Genomic DNA, 19,005 nt, shown 5'->3' on the forward strand with positions numbered 1-19,005 from the left:
TTCAGTGCGGTCCTTAACACAACTTCTCTCAGATTTCCTCATTTGATATCAGTCGTTGATTTTGCTCTCTTATTCCAAATTGTAACACTATGAGATTTGCTTCAAATGTAAAGAGCATTATAAATTAGATTATTATCATTGCTTTTAGGCAATCCCTATGAATGTACAGTACAAGGACGTAATGACGGCAGAGCTTTGTTACGGTGGAACCTAATATATCCTATGTATCAATTTTGATTTGTTTGCCCTGTAAGAGCCCAACATTTATTAAGGACCCAAGACGTAAAAAAAAAAAAAAGAACAAAAATAAATAATAAAACCTGAAATGTAATAACTAGTCAATAAAGTAACAAAATGCTGAGCTCAAAATGTAATACGTTTTTGGGTAAGCTCCTACATTATGGAGCAGGTAAAATATTTTTCTCACAATGTTGTTGTGTGATCAAAGAATGACTGAACAATTTAAGGATTAAAGAGCTTAGTGCTTCAATGTAGAGTATAGTAACATAGTTACTTTTACATTTTGGGTCGTTGTTATTTCGGGCTCTTACATAGCACAGCATGAGGACGTGTTGTGTTGACATTAATTTCATACTATTGAGTCTGCATTTTGCTCACATCTGCAAATGTTAATGTGACAGTAATATCAAGCATTTAACAAACAACCAAAGAAAAAAACATTTATTTTGGCTCTGCAGATTTTTCAGTCTGGGCCTTGCATTTCTGCTGTATAATCAGGTGTGTATATATATATAAAGATATTTTAAAATTTGAGTAAATGGGCACAATTAGTGCTTCTCCATTTTTCTCCCAAATACTAAACTATGTGCCTACAACTTGAGAAATGCTAACACTGAAAGCCCTGCATCAGGATAAAGTTTTTTTTTTTTTTTACAATTGACAATCTGAGAAAATGTGATTTTTTATGTATAGCCCAGTTGCTCTTTTTAACCCTGTGTCTGAATTTACATTAGTAAACACCTCAATTTTGTGACCCATTAGTTTCTTTGCTGTGTGCTGTTTCTTTCTCTGATTGGTTCTTTTCATCTGCCTGATGGTCCACAATCTCTTTTCCCGCTTGTGCAGCCGACTCCTTGGAAAAGTTGTCTTTTACCTCTTTCACGCTCTCCTCTGAAGTTAGTTTATCAATCCCTATCATAGCTTTCTCACATGGGACAGGAGTTAGCTCAACAGTGGTCTCTGTCAGGGATTTGAGCTTCTGACTCTCGATGATGTTGGTAGAGATAAGTTCGCCATCAGGGGGAAGCTGTGTGATTCTGTGAATCTCTACTCTCTCCACCGTTTCTGTAATGCTTCTTTTGGAAACTTTCGAAGCAATGGACAGTTTGGAAGTTTTAGAAGAACCAGGCTTATCGTCAATGGGATTTGATGGGGTCTGAGGTTCAATTTTCTTTGGACCTTTTGTGTGCTGCATTTCTGTTTCTCGTCCAGGTTTCCGAAACTGTCGTCTAAGAAGGATGATGACGGCAATGATGAAGAAATACGAGGAACCACTGAGGCAAGTGATCAATCCTAAGAAGATAACTCTGAAAAAAGAAACAGAAGACAATTATGCAAAGGTTTGTCGAGTGCTGTTACATGTCATTTGTAGATTATAGCTTACCTGTACATAGCAGAGTCATAAATGCGACAAACCCCTCTTCCCCCACACTTCTTGATTGACCATTTCAAGCAAGTCGAATCAATCAGGGCTCCAAAATAGACTGGGGCAGGAATTCCACCTACAGACAGAGTATCACCCTTGTATCTGTCATTTTTTATAATACCCTATTTTGAAAGGCAGAAACCAAAACAATACCAAACGGTTTGTTCAAACAATAAAGGCTTCTCATTCAACAGGGAAAAAGGCAAACACCTAATAGGGATTTTTTTAAAGGATCTACTTGCAAACCAAAGTCATGAGACTTACCAAGTGTTCTAGTAACCAAGGTCTGGATGCCCAGTGCCAGGGATTTGAGCTCCGGTGCAATACATCTGAGATTGCCAAACACAACTTGGTCAAAAAGAATAAAAAAAAATAAAATAAATAAAATTAAAAAAAAATAAAAATAAAAATAATAATATAATAATAATATTATATATATATATATATACACACACACACACACACACACACACACACACACATACAGTATATATATATAGTAGAAATTTTAGAACTAGAATATGGAAGTTTTCTCAAACAATACTGTGACATGAGGGGTTACTAATTACTTAATTATTGGTTGATTGATTCACTGGATGTTGGTCTTATTGACAAAGATTATTATATGTACACTCAAGAGCAGTGAAGCTGTTGAAGGACTTGGAGTGATGTGGTCGATGGAGGGGGTTCTGGTGAGGATCCGGGCAGATGAGTTTTGGACCAGTTGGATTTTATGGAGTAATTTGAGAGGTAGACCGGAGAGGAGAGAGTTACAGGAGTCTAAGCGGGAGGTTACCAGGGTATTGATAAGGATGGCGGTGCTGTTGGGAGTGAGAGATGGACAAAGACGGTTGATGTTGCGGAGGTGGAAATATTCTGACTGAGTGATGTCATTGATGTGTGCTTCGAAGGAGAGAGTGTTATTGAGTATGACACCCAGGCTCTTAACTTGGGGGAGGGATGGATGGTGGTATTGTCGATGGTTATTGCAGAGATGTCGGACTTGGCCAGAGTAGATATGGTTCCTACCAGAAGAACTTCAGTTTTGTTGCTGTTGAGTTGGGTAAATTGTGAAAGAACCAGGATTTAACTTCACAGAGACAGTCTGAGAGGGATGAAGGTGGGAGGGCGGAGTTGGGCTTGGACGAGAGGTAGAGCTGGGTGTCATCTGTGTAGCAGTGAAAGTGAATACCAAATTTTCTGAAAATGTGACCAAGGGGTAGGAGGTAGATGGTGAAAAGAAGGGGACCCAAGACAGAGCCCTGAGGAACACCGGTAGTGACTGGGAAGAGCTGTGATCTGAAATGTTTGAGTTGAACGAACTGAGTGCGACCAGAGAGATATGACTTAAACCAGATGAGAGAGGTGCCAGTGAATCCAATTGAGGCGAGTCGGTTGAGGAGGATGATAGGAGAGATGGTGTCGAAAGCAGCACTTAAGCTGCACTGTAGCTTCATATGCATTACTTTCTCATCTCAAGACTGACAAAAGGGCAATGAAGTACATTAGCATTCCTAATTATCATCATTCCCTGCTTTCGATGGATTGGTACACATACCTTATGATAACCATGTAGCCAGGTGTGGCTCCAAGAGAGTTGATAAAAGAGCTGAGAACCGATACAGCCATGTAGGAGGTGAAACTGCGGCTGCAATCCTTGGCATGAGGACACTGACCCAGTCTCACAGATGTACTGCTGCCTGCTGGGTAGGAGGTGGACACACAACTGCAGTTGTGAAAGACCTAGTAGAAAGAGAATAACTACAATGTAGTTAGGAGGTCATACTGGAAATCACAAGAATCACCATCTAACAATAACTTGGAAAAATGCTTTAATCTGAGTTGTTAATCTGTTGTAAGAGAGCTACTTATGATGATTTATTGATTAAAATAGAAAAGAGATAACGAGCACAGATGTATGGAGTCAATTAGTCCAGATCAACTCTAATAGTCTAATAGTTTATTATTCTGATATGTTGAAACTTAAAACTCATTGAAATTTGCGATTTAATTCTTGCTTTAATTCGTGCAGGTGAACAGGAAATTCCAGAGTTGGTGGATGGAAGTTAAACTACAAGAGAAAGTAAAGACATAAGAAACATTTTTTTTATTGCAGTTGACATGATTACATTTTTTCCTTCCCTACAATGTTCAGGGTTTATCAAAACACCCTCTCCTGGTATGGCTACTGTGGAGGGATTTCTAGGAATAGGAGTTGAGGGCTGCAAGATTAACATGTCTAATGAGTTAATGAGAATCAAATAACTTTCTCTGGTTGAAAAAATTATTTAATGTGAAAGTTGTATGTTGGTGCAATCACAGTGAAAAGCATACTGTGTTCTTGCCGTATCCACTGGAGCTCAAGCAGCCAGCCAAACATGGAGAGATATAGGTGATGCCGCTGTCTGAGCACACTGGGTCCCACTCCTCCCCAGAGCATGAGCAGTTTTGGTTGCACTCTGAGTAGAGCATATCCTTATTGTATGATACACTCGGTGTCCTGCAGGGCAAAGAAGGTTCATGATTTATATACACTAAGCTGCAGGTTGTGTTTCTAAAATCAGAATTAAATGTTTCTTAAAATCTGTAAATAGAGTTCCATCGGGGAATCATTTTTGTATGTTGGAGCTGCAGAAGCATCAATCTGTCATGTCACAGCACTGACCCGTTGTAGGAGATGGTGAGCCCAGCCACGGGAATGTTATCACACTTGGTGCCAAACTGCAGCAGCAGGAGGAGGTAAGCCATGAAGGATGTGACAAAAGAGAGCTGAGCTCCTGAGACCAAACTCAATTTATACCTCTTCATCAACAACCCTCCAAGGAAGATCCCCAATGCTACGGCTGGCAGGTTCAACACACCTAGAGGAAAAACCAAAATGCTGGACTTTTTCTCTCATTCCACACTCCGAAGGTTGTTTTGTTTGTCTAAGCCACTTTAAACAGAAGTGCTGGACAGATGTAACAGTACCATATGACCTAAGTCTCACTTCAGACTGATCCTATCTCGAGACCGGAAAGTGGATCGTGACCATTATTGTGGAAAGACAGACATTCAAACCTGGGTCAACAATCATGCCGCCGGTACCCCATGACTTTTTAAAATTCTGACCTCTATTGTATAGAATGTGAACACATTTATGTATGTATTTTCAGACATAAAGCTTTGGGATTATGTGATGTACGGAATCAGAGTGTTCACTCTTTAAAGGTATGTCCCAAAAATGATTTGACTTGTTTTTGCATCTCTTATTGCATATTATCTCCTTTCACTTGGTTGTATCATATATAATACATAATAAAAGTAATTTAATATCATACTTTTTAAGACTCATCTTAATAAAAACAACTTTTGAGATATAAGACGAAAATTACACTTAAACTTATTTGATTTCTGCAGAGATTTCAATATAGATGTATATCCTGCTCGGCTCTGACATTCTGTTTAGCCACCTGAAGAGATACGTCTGTTAACTGTCCATTTGCTGCGTTCATGATAACATAGCTCATAATATAGCAAACTTTAATATTGGGAATAGTTTGGATGTTGATGTAAAAAACAGGCGTTCAAAAACAAACAAACAAACAAAAACATTTTCTATATTAATTATATTGATGTTTTACCTATGAGGAAATTGGCCCTGGATGCAGACTGTCCAAACTGTTGTTCCATGTATTTGGCTTTGAAAGTGAACAGGCCAATGAAGGAGTTGAATTTCAGGACACTCCCACAAATAAGCAAGAAGTATGCTGGAGTTCCCAACAGCCGCTTCAGTGAGGGAAAAAACCCTGAGGAAGGACATACAGCAAAAATACAATGGCTTTAAAGCTGGCCAAAAATTAAATAGTTAATACATTACAAAAGGATTCATTCAATCTGAATTTGAATAAAGTCTGATCACTTTCTCAAATGTGAATAAAGAGGATTATATCAACCTTTTGCAATGTCAGTCAGCATGAGGTGGTGACTGTTGTTGAGGGCTTCCTCTGGTCTATCTAGGACCTCACACTTGCTGTCTTCTCCCTCTTTCTTTATTGAGCGGGGCAGGAACCAGAAGGGAACGCTCGAGATTAGCAGGAGGGCAGAAGACACCATGAAGCCCATCCACCAGGCACCCACCCATCGGGCATCTTTTGGTGTTATGGTCACACTTTCTGGACAACAGGAGAGAGATTTTTAGTTAATATGAAGCAAATGTTGATTTTTTTTCTTTAATACGTTATTTCAGATTGCTACTGCACATGTGCAAAGACAAATTTGTTTTTACATTTGAGCAGCATTCATTACCCTACACAGACATACAAATGCATCCTTATCCATAAGAAGGTAGGAAGAAAACAAGATCTCAAGGGGCTATCCATCAATAAACAGAATTTCATATATTGATAAAATATGGGTTTAAGGGGAGCACATTACTCTAAAACACACATGATGCAACAATATGGTTGGTGGCATGTGTTGTATCTGAATTGATTAAGTTAAATCCGTCTAGGGTGGGGAAAAAATATCACTATCCTGAAGTCCATCACTTTTTAGTCTCTAGCTTCACTCAAACTAACATTTATAACCCCTAATAATAATCATTAAGCTGATTTCCTTGAAAAAGAGGAAGCCAAAGAGGTAGACTTGTAATTTCTGTTTTAAGAGCTGTACAATAAGAACAAATGTTGCATTGAGTGGAACTATAACAAGGTGGTAGAAACGGAAATCCCGTACTCCACACGTTAAAGCTCATCAGTGTTTTTAGTGACCAATAGATGGAGCTCCACAGCAGAAAGTGATACTGAGGTCCTTTCAGTGTTGACAATCATACTGCAATTTTTTTGAGAAAACTTTTTCTTACACCTCAAAAGACAATACATTAAATACAACACCTTATCTATTTTCAAGAGTTGATATCTAGTGGCCCACCTGTCAAGCTTTTGATTCAAATAAGCTCTTGACATGACAATAGCAACCAACCCCTATGTCCATCAAAGGATCAAGTGTTTTTTTTTTTTAACAAGCTCATTTAGTCAGCTCAAATGTCAAGGGGAGCTCAGCTGTAGATATAGCCGTTAGAATATATAACGAGAGCTTTGCATTCCTTATTCTCCATATGTGCAAAACCCATCAATCACACATACCTATATCCACGTATCCAATGTCGACATATAGTTTGGCACAGTACGAGCCCAGGAGGAAACCAAACATGGGGCCCAAGAGAGTGATTGCCTGGAGACAAGCTGCGAAACACAAAATAATGACACATCTTTATGACGTGATTTTGAGGAGTTGGGGTATATTAGAAGTTCTAATTTCTGGCAACGGCTTTATTCTAATGTATGCTTTTGTTTATTTCACAGCACTTTTTAAACCTGCGTTTTTAAAGGTGCCGTATTAATAAAGCTATGTTTTACTTATATTATTATGATACCAGTCTTAAGAATTTAAAAGCTCCAATGATGACTTCATAGTTGGTCATGCAACACATTGGAACTAGTAATGCCTCTTCAGGAAATTTTACCATCAAGGATAAGATTCATTATAATCAACAATTCCTATAATTGCTGTTGCAGGGTACCAGTAGTTTACAGATATTTTATATATATTTATATAAATATTTATATATTTATTAACACTCTTCAGAAGAAGACTTTTTGTACATCTTCCACATTAAAGATGTTCAATGACTTGTATATTTGAATGTTAAAGAAACGTGGCATGAGATCTTAAAAAAACATTCTGGACACATGTTATAGGACAGCATCAGCAAAGATGCTTTTGTCCACAGGGGGCGCCAATATCAAATTAACCAAAAGTTCCTCTTATCCATGTACTTTGAAATACGAGTTTAGACATTTGGAACATATACATTACACTTGAAGCCAAATAAACATTCATATTTTACCTATATAAAATGGTGAGTTTTCTGCTCTAGCAAAGTCATCGATGAAGGAGATGCCCAGAGGTGTGATCGGGGTATCTCCGATTCCCCGCAAGGCATTCCCGAGGAACACATAGATCCACATGTTAGAACCGGTTTCCCTCACACAGACTACATTAAGACACACACAAAAAGGAGTACATCAATTTTTTTTTGTTTAAAAAAAATAACATGAATGACTTGAACATTATAACAAACTCTGCCGAGTGTTTATGAGTGTCTGGTTGTATGCTCGTATGTATGTGTGTGTAGGGTTCTTTTTTGGGCATTTCTTCTTTTTGTCTGTCTTGGCTTTATTCTTCACAGTTTTATATAAATATAAATATATAATTTAGATTTCAGAGAGGATTTTAGAACATGTTTATTCAAGTTGAATAAAAAAGAAAAAAACCTTTCAAAACATTTTTGGGCCCTTTCTTGTATTCACACACTGAAAAAGCAAGATAATTAAGTATGCTACCTCATTTACAAAACTGGCTGTATGAATACAAGATAATGATCATTCATGGTCACTTTAATATAAAGCTGAGATCAGTCTATATACCACTGCATTGTATGTGATTTTTGTTATATTATGTTGTGTTTTTTTCTTAATATTCCGTTGCTGAGGAGCTGAACAGGATCAGTGCATTGTATTCTGTGGGTGGACGACATGTCTTTGTGAGAAGTAGAATTAATTATGGCTCAACAATAAAGACATGAGGTAACATTTCAACCAAAGTCCACCTCAAAGAAATACAACTGATTGGAATGGGAGCTGCTGCTCAAAGAAAACTGAAGATCTGGGTTGCTGCTGAATGTGAAACTATAAATAGAAGATATCTGCTTTTAAGGTGATGCAAAAAATAATGGATTGCCCAACTTTATGTTGTTTCTTTTCTCTTACTTTTCTATTTCTGGCTTTTCAGATCATGTCTGTTGCTTCACAGATGTTGAGCAGTATGTTCACAGCACAGGGGGTGAGTGGCTTTAAAGGTCAGACTAGGATCAGTGCATTCCAGGGATACTCAAAAGAACTTGTTAATGGCTTTACTATAATAAACAGTGTATATGTAATCTAATGTTAAATTACCAAAGACTTGATAGAAAGACTTGAGATAGATAAATTTTGCTGTAACAAAAACAAGAAAATTAAAGTCTATACGAATAGTTTTGGTAAAATTTTTTGACTGACCTTTGTTGTCTTCCACAGCTTGTCCGATCTGAATTTCATCATCTTTTTCCAGGGGATCCACACATGCAGCAATGTTCACACTGTTATTCTTGTAAACTTGAATGACTGTGTCGTACTTGTAGCTGCCATAACCGAAATTCCACAATAAAAAACAGAAGAAGATGATTTGTTTTTTTTAAAGACATGTGACGTCTAAAAACAGATATTTTTGACATTTACCGTCCCATGAAGAAGTGTGTTAGGCCAGTGAGAAAGGCTCCAACAGCCATGAGAAGGCAGCCCATAGCAATGAGTCTGGGTCGATGTAGCTTGGCCCCGAAATGACTGACGATAGCTAAAAACAATAAGTTACCTAACAGAAAGAAAAGATTGACAAAAAGAACATAAATGTTCTACTTTTAGAGCATCATCACTAACATTTCAATTAAAAAAAGTAATAGGGGGCACAGACAATGACAAAGAGATGGTACCCATCTCAAAACTGCCATCTATGAGTCCAACATGTGTGCTGGAGAGGTCAAACCGTCTCTCAATCTGAGTGATGGAGCTCTTCATGTAGGTTCCCGTTAGAGCCTTGGAGAAACAGGCGAAGGACAGCGCCACAATAAACAACTAGAACAGACAAGGGGAAATACTTTCGTCATCACAACTTAAGGAAAGTTTCATAGGAGATTTTCTACATTTATTGTTGGATTTTCTTTGATATAAATAAACCAGGCAAACTTCAAATCTGACTCAAATGAATCTCATGGATATATAATCTGGGCCACCATACGATTTTTGTCAATTACTTGTTATTTTGGCTGAGTTTTGGTTTCTGTTAGCTGTTGACATGAGGGATCTTTGTTGATTTGTAACTGTCTTCCCATTTATAATGTGTTCATCTTCAAACCTCAATCACAGCCCCTAAATATACAATTATCTAAACAAACATTTAATTAAACTATTTCACAGGGTAGAGTGACACCCCAGTCTATTAAATGTCAATTTAAAAAATAACTGTGGCTTTATATTTCACCTAATCATGTACCCTGCATGTTACTTTTCTCTGCTTTGCAACTGTTTGCACCTCCTCCTGCAGCCTCCACAATCTTTGGTTTAACTCTGTGTGTGGGCACCCTGGAGTCTCTTTATTACTTAACAAATCCCCATTGAGGATTATTGCCATTCCTTTCCATGTTCTGCATCTATTATGCAGTATTGCTGTATTTTTCTGGGCTCTTTGAGCTTAAAATCTTTCTGGAGAGCCTTAATAAGAACACATAAAAAGGAGTGCAATTAGATGATGAAATGCAGATTTCATGTACTCCATTTCCTTTCCTGATTTTGGACTGGCGTTATGCCAATGGGTCTATTTTTATTATATTAATGGTTCTTACAGCAATGTGGGTATACGCATTGGGTATAGTTACTACATTTGTAATGGGTCTTTATTTTTTACACTCTAACTCCTGTTAAATTGCTTCACTAATCTGGCACACTCTGACAGTGCTGCAATCTGGCAAAGCTGACACTGAGGTATTTGATCAAAGGGATACTGAGTCAATATTTCGTCACTACATGTGATTAGATCTTAGATTGATTCTAACCACTCTGGAGGAACGCATTTTTCTGAAACGCTAAAAATTAGATATACACATAGCATGTTAGGCATTTTCCATTCATCCTGTTTCATCCAGTCATGCCTACAGTGCAATCAACTGAACAACCTTTTCTCAAGATTTGAAGCTGATAAAAAATCAACAGCGCATTTTGAATACAGAATTTGATTGCTTATCAACAGCTTTCATACTTTGAGGGTTGAGATGCCAGGGCATTTTCTGGTCCTCTGGTCAGGATCACAGAGAGCCTGCTGGCTGGTCATCTTGTCCACACCCTGAGATATTTCTTCCATCTTTTTCTCAGTGCGTCAGGTGATCTACCTTTCCTCAGGGCACTGTAAGAAAAGCAGACAGACAACAACAGGCAACAAATGAATGAACTCGAACTGGAAATAAAGAAAATGTGTTTTAGCCAAATGGCTCTCTGAGAACCGGCATCATATCAATATTTTAACATCACCAGGTGCAAATGTTTTTTTTCCTTATCTTTTGAGCCTGTGTATGTATAATTTTTACACAACTGTTTGATTGTAGATCAAAAAGATTAATGTTAATGTTAATTTCTACTTATTAGCTCTAAGTTTACTGTGTTGCGCAAAGTAATGCCAACAACCAAAAATGATAGTAAATTGCGATGAGATTTTACTTGCAGTGATTCAATTAGCCATTCATGTCAATTGCACACACATAAACTGATGGCTGGGCAGTTTTTACCAATTGGTAAAAAAGAAATGGGTTGTAATTGTATAACGCTTTTCTCGTCTTCTGACCACTTAAAGCACTGTTACACAACATAGCAAATTCACCCATTCACACCATATTCACAAATGAATGGCAGAGACAACGTTGAGTGCTTATCAGCACTAATCTAATTCCTACACAATATCATGCATACGCCATTGGGATAAACATGGGGTTCAGTGTCTTCAACATTTCATTCTAACCGCCAACCTTTTGATTGAAAGACTACTGACTCTACTACTGAGTCACATTCTTTCCTATTAGTTCTCAGAGGCGCTGATTATCTTACAACAAGGCAGGGAACTGCTCTGGGTCCCATGCCAGTAGGGGCCCCCTGAGGCCCCCTATTGGCATAGCAGTGGTTTATAAATGTAAACATTTTTGTAACGACTGTAGGAAACCTTTTTCAGACAGCGCTCAGTGCTCATGTGTTATTTATTCAATCAATCAATCAATCAATCCTTCTTTGAGTAGCGCCAATTCCTAAGAAATGTTATCCTAAGGCACTTTACAAACAGTTAAAAGATTTTGCCCATTGTAAGTTATCCTATATTGTAATAACTTGATTTTGTCATCAAAAGTCACCATTGATGTCAGATTATATATAGAAAAATGGCGATGAACGCTTGTTGGAGTGGCCCCCTGTGAGTTTTTGCTTTGGGCCCCAACAGACTCCAGAATCGCCATTGCAAGTTTCAAGTGTACGATTTGTAATTAGCTTCCAAGGATTTTGGAGGTTCTTTTCTTTGTTCACATACTTATACAGTCTTCAGGACCAATTTGGGGTTACTTGCTTTAAAACTCAGGAATTACACCACAGATGTTCTGGCTACTTGAGCCATAGCCAACCTTATGGATTTCATTTGTTTTAATTACCATAGTCCTGAGGGGAGATTGTTCTGCTTTTGACTCTGTTGTGAATTTTAATATTATGATCACTTTTAACCATCACAATACAATTTTAACCTTTATAACATACACTTCGTAAAATTATTTCTTAGATATGAAATAGAGTTTTTATCCTTTGAAAGTTCTTTAGAATCATGACAACTCTGTTTCCCCATTAGATAAATTATTGAGCTAGTTCGATTCACCAACCAGTTTAGCAAGTCGTCTTTTATTCTGATTGTTTGAGGCCACTTTTAAATCCCATTTGTACTCTAAAAACAAGGACAGTTTCTTATTGTGAGTTAATTTAATGTCCGAGGCATTACGTGCATGCATAGAAACTTATGAGCATGGTACCACTTCCTGCTTTTCTATCCATCTTCCATCTCTTTTCATCCAAAGGGGAGCTCACCAGTTCACCATACTACATTGTTCTCTTTACACAAACCAGTGGTGGAACTCCCATACAACAATTCAACCTAAACCTTCAGCAGTTTAACCAAAAGACTTGTCAGAAAGAAAACAGAATAACTCACTTTTTGTCATCACAAAAACTGGTAGGCTAGTTCTTTGGCACTGTTTGGCACCTGAAAACTTTTTGATTCTTAGATGGCACTATTTTAATCCATCATGCTATGCTTTTGTGAACTGTACTTTTGTATCTCGTTGTGTCTCTGTCTGTAACTTTGTGGGTTTCTTTTGCTGCTGCCTGTCTTGGCCAGGTCTCCCTTGGAAAAGAGGTTTTTAATCTCAATGGGACCAACCTGGTGAAATAAAGGTTAAATAAATAAATAGAGAACCTTTTTATAAACAAATCATACCATAGTTTTAGAGATTCAAAGTTGAATGTTGAATGCTTTAATTATATATATTCCAGTTTGTGAGATAAAATGAAGCAAGGCTAGGTTCAAACTAGGTGCAAAGCAGTAAGGACTCTTTGTACGCAGTCAAGTTAATTGTGTGTATGATGAGTTGATTAGCACGAAGTGGAAAAGTCTGCGGCCAGGACAACAAAACTTACCTATAATGACTCCAAAGCTCATCTGTTAAAAGTGAATACATACAGCTCCAAAAAAAGTTAAAACATTCAGTAAAAATCATCTTTGCATAAATATCACACTTTAAGCTGCTTTTCACCACTCATAGTAAAAATAATCTTCTGCTTCTTAATATATAAATGCTTGCTTGCTATTGTAAGCAGATATCTGGGACTTGTGCATAGTTAAAGTAACAGCACCAATGTTACTGTATGTCCATGTCAATTAAACAAATAAAAAAACAAATATATAACCATATGGCGATGTAAGTGCTAAACATTCTAAACACTTTGACATAGCTTTATTATAAAGAAATAAACAATTTGAATGAATGCTAGAAACACATTGAGACTTAACTGATTTGGAGTTTCTTAATCTTGATGTAGATTTTTTCTTTAAGTAAAAAAGTCATCCTGTTCAGACCTAAATGTCTCAACTTTAAAAGTAATCGCAAACAGAGAAACGATAATGATACCTGGGTAACACCACCAGCGTCTTCGTCCAAAGATCCTCTCAGCTCAGTACTCATCAGGAGCTGCAGGTTGAATCCATGTCAGAGAGGATAACTGTTTCCCATGATATTCGTACTCTGTAAAACTTTAGGGGGGGGGGGGGTTGGGCGAAACTGACAGAGTTATACGTCTGACAGTTATTATGTCTTTACCTCTCAACTTCAAGCATCCTTTTCAGGTTAGCCTTGCCAATACTCCCACAAGTTTGACTAACGAGCTCTTATCAAAGGAATTCCTGGAATTGTAAATCAGTAATTCAGAAAGAAAAAATAATAATTTCTGAGGAAATTTGACAAGAAACCTTGTTCATATCCAGGAAATAGGTCTCCTCTCTCCTACTCTGCTCCATAGAGGAGGAAAATCTGCTCTCTGAAGCTGCTATTCTCCCTTGTGAGTGCAGAGCTCTTACTTGGAACTAGCTGGACAAAGGCTTCTTACATTTTTATTCCACACACATGCCAGCCAGCCAGGAGGGGGGCAGCAACAAGAGAGCAGGGGGGAGACAGATTAGTAAATCCAAACAAGGCCCTATGGATATTTTTCCTTCTCACAGATAACATTTTTGATCATTTTTTTTTAAAGTGAAGTTTCTGACATTAAAAGTTAAATAGGTGGTCTTAATTGTGTGAACTGCAGGACATTTAAACCTGGAGTCAGCCGCTGACTCCTCAGATTTGTTGTCCTGCTTTTATGACGACTTTAGAAATAACACATTATGACTTATTAGTATTAACAATGTGTTTGGTGTCAACACCAGTGAGGGATTGCTGTATTGGTTCATGGGCTTGTGGGGGGGGGGGGTTTCAGGCATCCAGGCAGCAGGTCACACAAACAGCTTTGCCCCCTCACAAAATCAGAAGGATTAAGATTAAGAACCTTCACATTCCTGCACAGCAACAATGAAGCAAGTGTTAACCCTTTCGATGTAATGAAATGTATACCTGGTACTACAGTATCATATTTGGTAAAAGTATATGACGTGTTTTCGGTTACTGTACTTAACCAATAACAGAAAACAGAATGCAATGTTTCTACGTCAGGGTGTGTGTGTGTGTGTGTGTGTGTGTGTGTGGTGGTGGGGGGGGGGGCAAAACAAACTTACATATAAAAAAGGGTTTAAGGTCAGGGACGTTGTAAAAACACAAAGAAGTCAAAGTGCGATAGACTTTGTTTTGTCACAGGTCACCTTCTACCTACACTGACTGGTTGGATAAAGTTGTGATTACGCTGGCTGTTGGAAATGACGAGTTGTGTTGGAGGCTATCCAATGAAGACAGATTACACTGACTCTAATGCTTATGTGTTGTGAATAAGTATTACAATGTATATTATTTTGTAGACAAGGATTATCGAAATGCCGAATCGCCCTGACAGTATCTGGTGCCATCACTTGACATTTTAATCAGGCTGTCAGATAGAAAGTCCATTACCCTGTCCTAATTACACATTAGCAGGATTATTGTGGTTATGTTAATGTTTTTAGTTTAACATTAAGCTGTGGAGTGTGCAGTGTTTTTTAGCGGCTCCTTTTGTTGTAAGGAGAGTTTTTTATTTACAAAAAAGGAAAGAAAACTAAAGAAATACACAGATTAAAAGCATTGTGAACATGTGTCTTTAATGTTTTTGGATATGTTTCAGAGAACATAAAAAAGTATACAAAAAAGATTGGCAGAAATTATAAAAACATATATGGCCACAGTAAAAACATATCATTTGTTTTAACTAAAACTATATTGTCACTAATAACAGTAATTATAGAAAAAAAAAGATCAAGCTGAGTGAAATTCCCTAACCCTTAAAACATTTGATTCACTTTGCAAACTATAGTGAACTTTGAAACACCAACACAGGAAAGTTTGAGGACTACGTTAAAGTCAATGACCTGACTGTTATGATCTAGTTTGTGCAAAATGGTGAGATGCAACGAGCAGTGTGTACCTTGACACATCAAGTGCTGTTGTGGCATCTTGTTAACATTAAAAATAAAGGTTACCTGGCTTACTTACGGTTAAATTCAGGTGCTGAAAGATGAGGGGCATTAAAATGTGTCCCACTTTCCAATGTTAATTGCCTTGACCCACCTTGATGTGCTTTTTCTATTGAATTCACATTTTTGGAAAACAATGCCATCTTTTGCATCTTGATTTTAAAGACAAGGAACAGGAATTCATAAATACAGGCTTACATTTCGTTGCAGTCCATTTTTCTAAAGTGATTTACAATGTCCTAAAAATAAATCTCTAGATTTTGCTGCATAAATATTATCTTTTGTTTTTTAGGTTGTTTATCCTTTAGGAAATTTTCATTTGTACACTGGCTTTTTACTCTGCTCAATCTACTTAAAATATGGTCAGTCTCATTATTCTGAAAAAAAAAATAAGTAAAACATATTTTCAATTACTGGAATTTCAATTTTCAATTACTACACCTCATGATACTCAGTGTTACTACTGCATCTTTGGTCAAAAGACTTTGGTAACTATTAAAACTATACACTGTACAAAGATATATTTTATATACTGTATACATGCTTGAAACTGCACATAAATCACTTTGAATACAAAGTTGTAAGATGAGAATTGTTTTTCAAACCTGACCTAATGCTATTCAAGTAAACGCTACTTTCCCCTGTTATTTGATCCATTTCACAGCTTGCTTAAATTAATGAAATGTTTCTGAACACCATCCAAAAATAAGTTTTTTGCCCAGAAGCCACGTCCACACAGCAGCAATGCATATGCCTTCTTGACTGTAATATAAAAAAATCTAAAAAGACCTCTAAGTTTATTCAATTGTTTAGCTAAGTTATGGATAGCATATCATTGTATCTCATTCCATTCGTGTTCATGTTCAAACTGAGCTTCTTTGACCTTTGAAGAGAACGCACAGTTTTGCAACAAATGAATAAAATTCAGGTATAGTCAAATGCTTGTAGAATAAAGAGCACTGACACTGTACCATCACCTATTTGGTCCAGCATGGATGCAGCAGCGTACTTGGGCAGTGAAATATCTTTGAAGTTTGAAAAATGCAACAGTTGTCACCTTCCACATACACCTTAAATGGTGCTCTCTTTGTCCATTTCTTCTTTGGTTATGGAAAGATTGACGCTGGCGCGCCCATTTCCAGTGTTGTTACCTTCATGTCCATTTTCTTTGGCTTGATTTCTCAGTGCTAACTTCTTATGTCTCTTGACAAGTTTCACGTAGAGGAATCCCCATAGTGTATTGGACAGGAAGTAGAGTCCAGTAACCAACCCCATGAAAGTAATCCTGTAAGTAAAGAACATTTCATAAGATTAAAATCAAGGTTGGATTTTCACTTACTATAATTGTTTGACTAAAGAAACCACAATCTGTGTTTTCAACAATTAATATCTAGTTTGTCAAGCGAACATTTGACACATTAATGAAGTTCCCCTTGATGGATCCATTCAGGGAGAAAGCGTTCTTCTTACTAATAAAGTCATACCACATTTTTCGAGTGTGGCATCAAAATTAATGTCGAAAAAAAGTCCAGTTAGCTTGTAACTTGCAGGGTAAAGGTGCGGATAGATTCACTACACTTTCATATCCTTAACAAGTGCAAACTGAGTAAATACATTTCTTAAAATATTTAGGTTGGAAGACAAAAAGTTACTTTCATTTTATTACAGATTTACAAAGAGTGTGTTTGTACCTAAAAGCATTAGCATCATAGAGTCTACACGCTCCACGGCCTCCACACTGTTTGGTACCCCACTTCAAACAGGTTCGGTCAATCAGTGCCCCGAAGTATATCGGCGGAGGTATCCCACCTGAAAAGTCACAAAGACATCATACATCATATATTTTATATGCACTTTCACCAATCATTGCTCTTAGTAGTAACATGGTATCATTTGGATGTATAATTACAAAACAGAAAATGCTAACCAACGTCTTCTAAATACATATTTCCCAGTTTGCAATATTGTAACCTTAACCACCTATATGGGGCTGCAAGGTGGTGTAGTGGTTAGCACTCTTGCCTCCCCATTGGTCAGTGCCTCTTTGAATGGAGTTTGCATGTTCTCCCTATGCATGTGCGGGTACTGCAGCTTGCTCCCACAGTCCAAAAACATGCTCATTAGGTCAAGTGGGGACTCAAAAGTACCAGTAGGTGTGAGTGTGGCTGTATGTCTGTCTCTATATGTCAGCTCTGTGATTGACTTGTGATCAGTCCAGTGTATAGCCGCCTCTTGCCCAATAACAGCTGCAATCATCTCTAGCCCCATTTGAACACCAAACTGGAAAAGCAGCATGGATAATGGATAGATCTACGGGCAACATATGTTTATTTTGGTACTCACCCAGAGTTCTTACGATCAGTGTCTGCATTCCCAGGGCCAGAGATTTTAGGTCTGGCTGAATGGACCTGCAGTAAGAGCATGTCACAATTAAAACTCACAGGTTAGAATAAGATTAGTGAAAATAGTGGTAGAGAATCAAAAGTAGTTGTGAAAGCCTTGCTGTCTCTGACCTGAGCAGTACAATGTATCCTGGCGTCCCTCCACAGGCAGAAATGAAGGAGCCAACCACAGACAACAACATATAGATTTTAAATGTGCTCTCACAGTCGCTCTTCCTTGGACACTGGCCCATGATTGCGGACATATTTGTGCTTGGAGTCATCATCTCCCCAACACAGGTACAGTTATGAAACACCTAAAAGCAACAGGAGATTTGTGGTTTGAACAGTTTTCAATGTTTGGCTTTTTGTGTTCTTGTCGTAAGCCTTAAGGAAGACTTTACAAATAAATAAAGCAGAAATCAAGTATTTCCAATGTACATTAGTCATGAATATCTACAAGGAGTGAGAAACCTAAGTCCCGTTGGCTGTGTTATTGTTGAAGCCATGTTAAAGATTATTTGATCTATATTCCTCACGTTTGCATGGACAGTATGGCCTTGCATATAAAGCAGTTTTCGTCAAGGACTGTAATGGAAAATACTTCAGTGAGAATATAGACAAAGAACCAATCGTCTTAACAAGGTTGAATCTCCAGAGTGTACCATAGTGATTCATTCTGCAGAGACACACATGACAGACAGAATGCAGAGCCCCTTTATACATGAGAAAACAAAAATGCTGACAAGCTCTGTTGGAGAAGATAAGCTGTTGATATACAATCAACCTAGAGAGAGAGAGAGAGAAATGTCAGATCTCCATGCAGTCATCCTTGTAGATTCAAAGTTCATCCAAACACATCCACCGTAGAATCACATGATCTTTAAAGCTAGTTTACTGTAAATAGTAATTCTTTTAAAATGTTAGACCCTTCATGTAAGTGATTATGGTGGTGGTGGAAAATGAAGGATTAATGGTTTCAATTCAGCATGTGCAAATCTCACCCAATAATTGTCAGTGCTTGAAGAGGCCTAATAGTGTGCATGGCTGTGTGCAATGTCAAATGTTTGAAGTGACAATGGGGGTCCCCAG

At 37.6% G+C, this 19,005-nt stretch overlaps 2 protein-coding genes across 3 annotated transcripts; both read right to left on the reverse strand.

The window, feature by feature from the left end:
• Positions 1-876: 876 nt before the first annotated feature.
• On the reverse strand, positions 877-13,934 carry slco1e1 (solute carrier organic anion transporter family, member 1E1). Of its 2 annotated transcripts, XM_079335197.1 has the most exons (17): positions 13,847-13,934; positions 13,509-13,622; positions 13,018-13,062; positions 10,559-10,702; positions 9,237-9,378; positions 8,986-9,118; positions 8,767-8,888; positions 7,557-7,703; positions 6,793-6,891; positions 5,602-5,820; positions 5,290-5,454; positions 4,332-4,527; positions 4,001-4,166; positions 3,225-3,409; positions 1,931-1,995; positions 1,625-1,742; positions 877-1,547 (listed from the first exon to the last, which is right to left on the reverse strand). In XM_079335197.1, the coding sequence occupies exons 4-17, from the start codon at positions 10,658-10,660 to the stop codon at positions 983-985; spliced, it is 2,424 nt and encodes an 807-aa protein (XP_079191323.1). In that variant the 5' UTR covers positions 10,661-10,702; positions 13,018-13,062; positions 13,509-13,622; positions 13,847-13,934; the 3' UTR covers positions 877-982. The 2 variants fall into 2 exon arrangements, with proteins under 2 accessions (XP_079191323.1, XP_079191322.1); XM_079335196.1 differs by lacking the exon at positions 13,018-13,062.
• A 2,529-nt stretch (positions 13,935-16,463) lies between these two features.
• Positions 16,464-18,824, reverse strand: LOC306818272 (solute carrier organic anion transporter family member 1C1-like). The gene is made up of 4 exons (XM_079335764.1): positions 18,046-18,824; positions 17,876-17,940; positions 17,224-17,341; positions 16,464-16,817 (listed from the first exon to the last, which is right to left on the reverse strand). The coding sequence occupies exons 1-4, from the start codon at positions 18,198-18,200 to the stop codon at positions 16,604-16,606; spliced, it is 552 nt and encodes a 183-aa protein (XP_079191890.1). The 5' UTR covers positions 18,201-18,824; the 3' UTR covers positions 16,464-16,603.
• Positions 18,825-19,005: the final 181 nt, after the last annotated feature.

Source organism: Symphodus melops (genome assembly GCF_947650265.1).
Source record: "Symphodus melops genome assembly, chromosome: 22".
NCBI classification, from domain to species: Eukaryota; Metazoa; Chordata; class Actinopteri; order Labriformes; family Labridae; genus Symphodus; species Symphodus melops.

What these genes read in the sequence shown, in the direction of transcription:
- LOC306818272 (XM_079335764.1), bottom strand. Translation starts at nt 18,200, where the DNA reads ATGATGACTCCAAGCACAAATATGTCCGCAATCATGGGCCAGTGTCCA. An exon ending in GGATACATTGTACTGCTCAG is followed by an intron (nt 17,941 to 18,045) that starts GTCAGAGACAGC and finishes CTCTTACTGCAG; the next exon opens with GTCCATTCAGCCAGACCTAA. An exon ending in ACTGATCGTAAGAACTCTGG is followed by an intron (nt 17,342 to 17,875) that starts GTGAGTACCAAA and finishes GTGACTTTTCAG; the next exon opens with GTGGGATACCTCCGCCGATA.
- slco1e1 (XM_079335196.1), bottom strand. Translation starts at nt 10,660, where the DNA reads ATGGAAGAAATATCTCAGGGTGTGGACAAGATGACCAGCCAGCAGGCT. An exon ending in GTGGATACGGCAAGAACACA is followed by an intron (nt 3,410 to 4,000) that starts GTATGCTTTTCA and finishes TCTTTCTACTAG; the next exon opens with GTCTTTCACAACTGCAGTTG. An exon ending in TATGACTCTGCTATGTACAG is followed by an intron (nt 1,548 to 1,624) that starts GTAAGCTATAAT and finishes TTCTTTTTTCAG; the next exon opens with AGTTATCTTCTTAGGATTGA.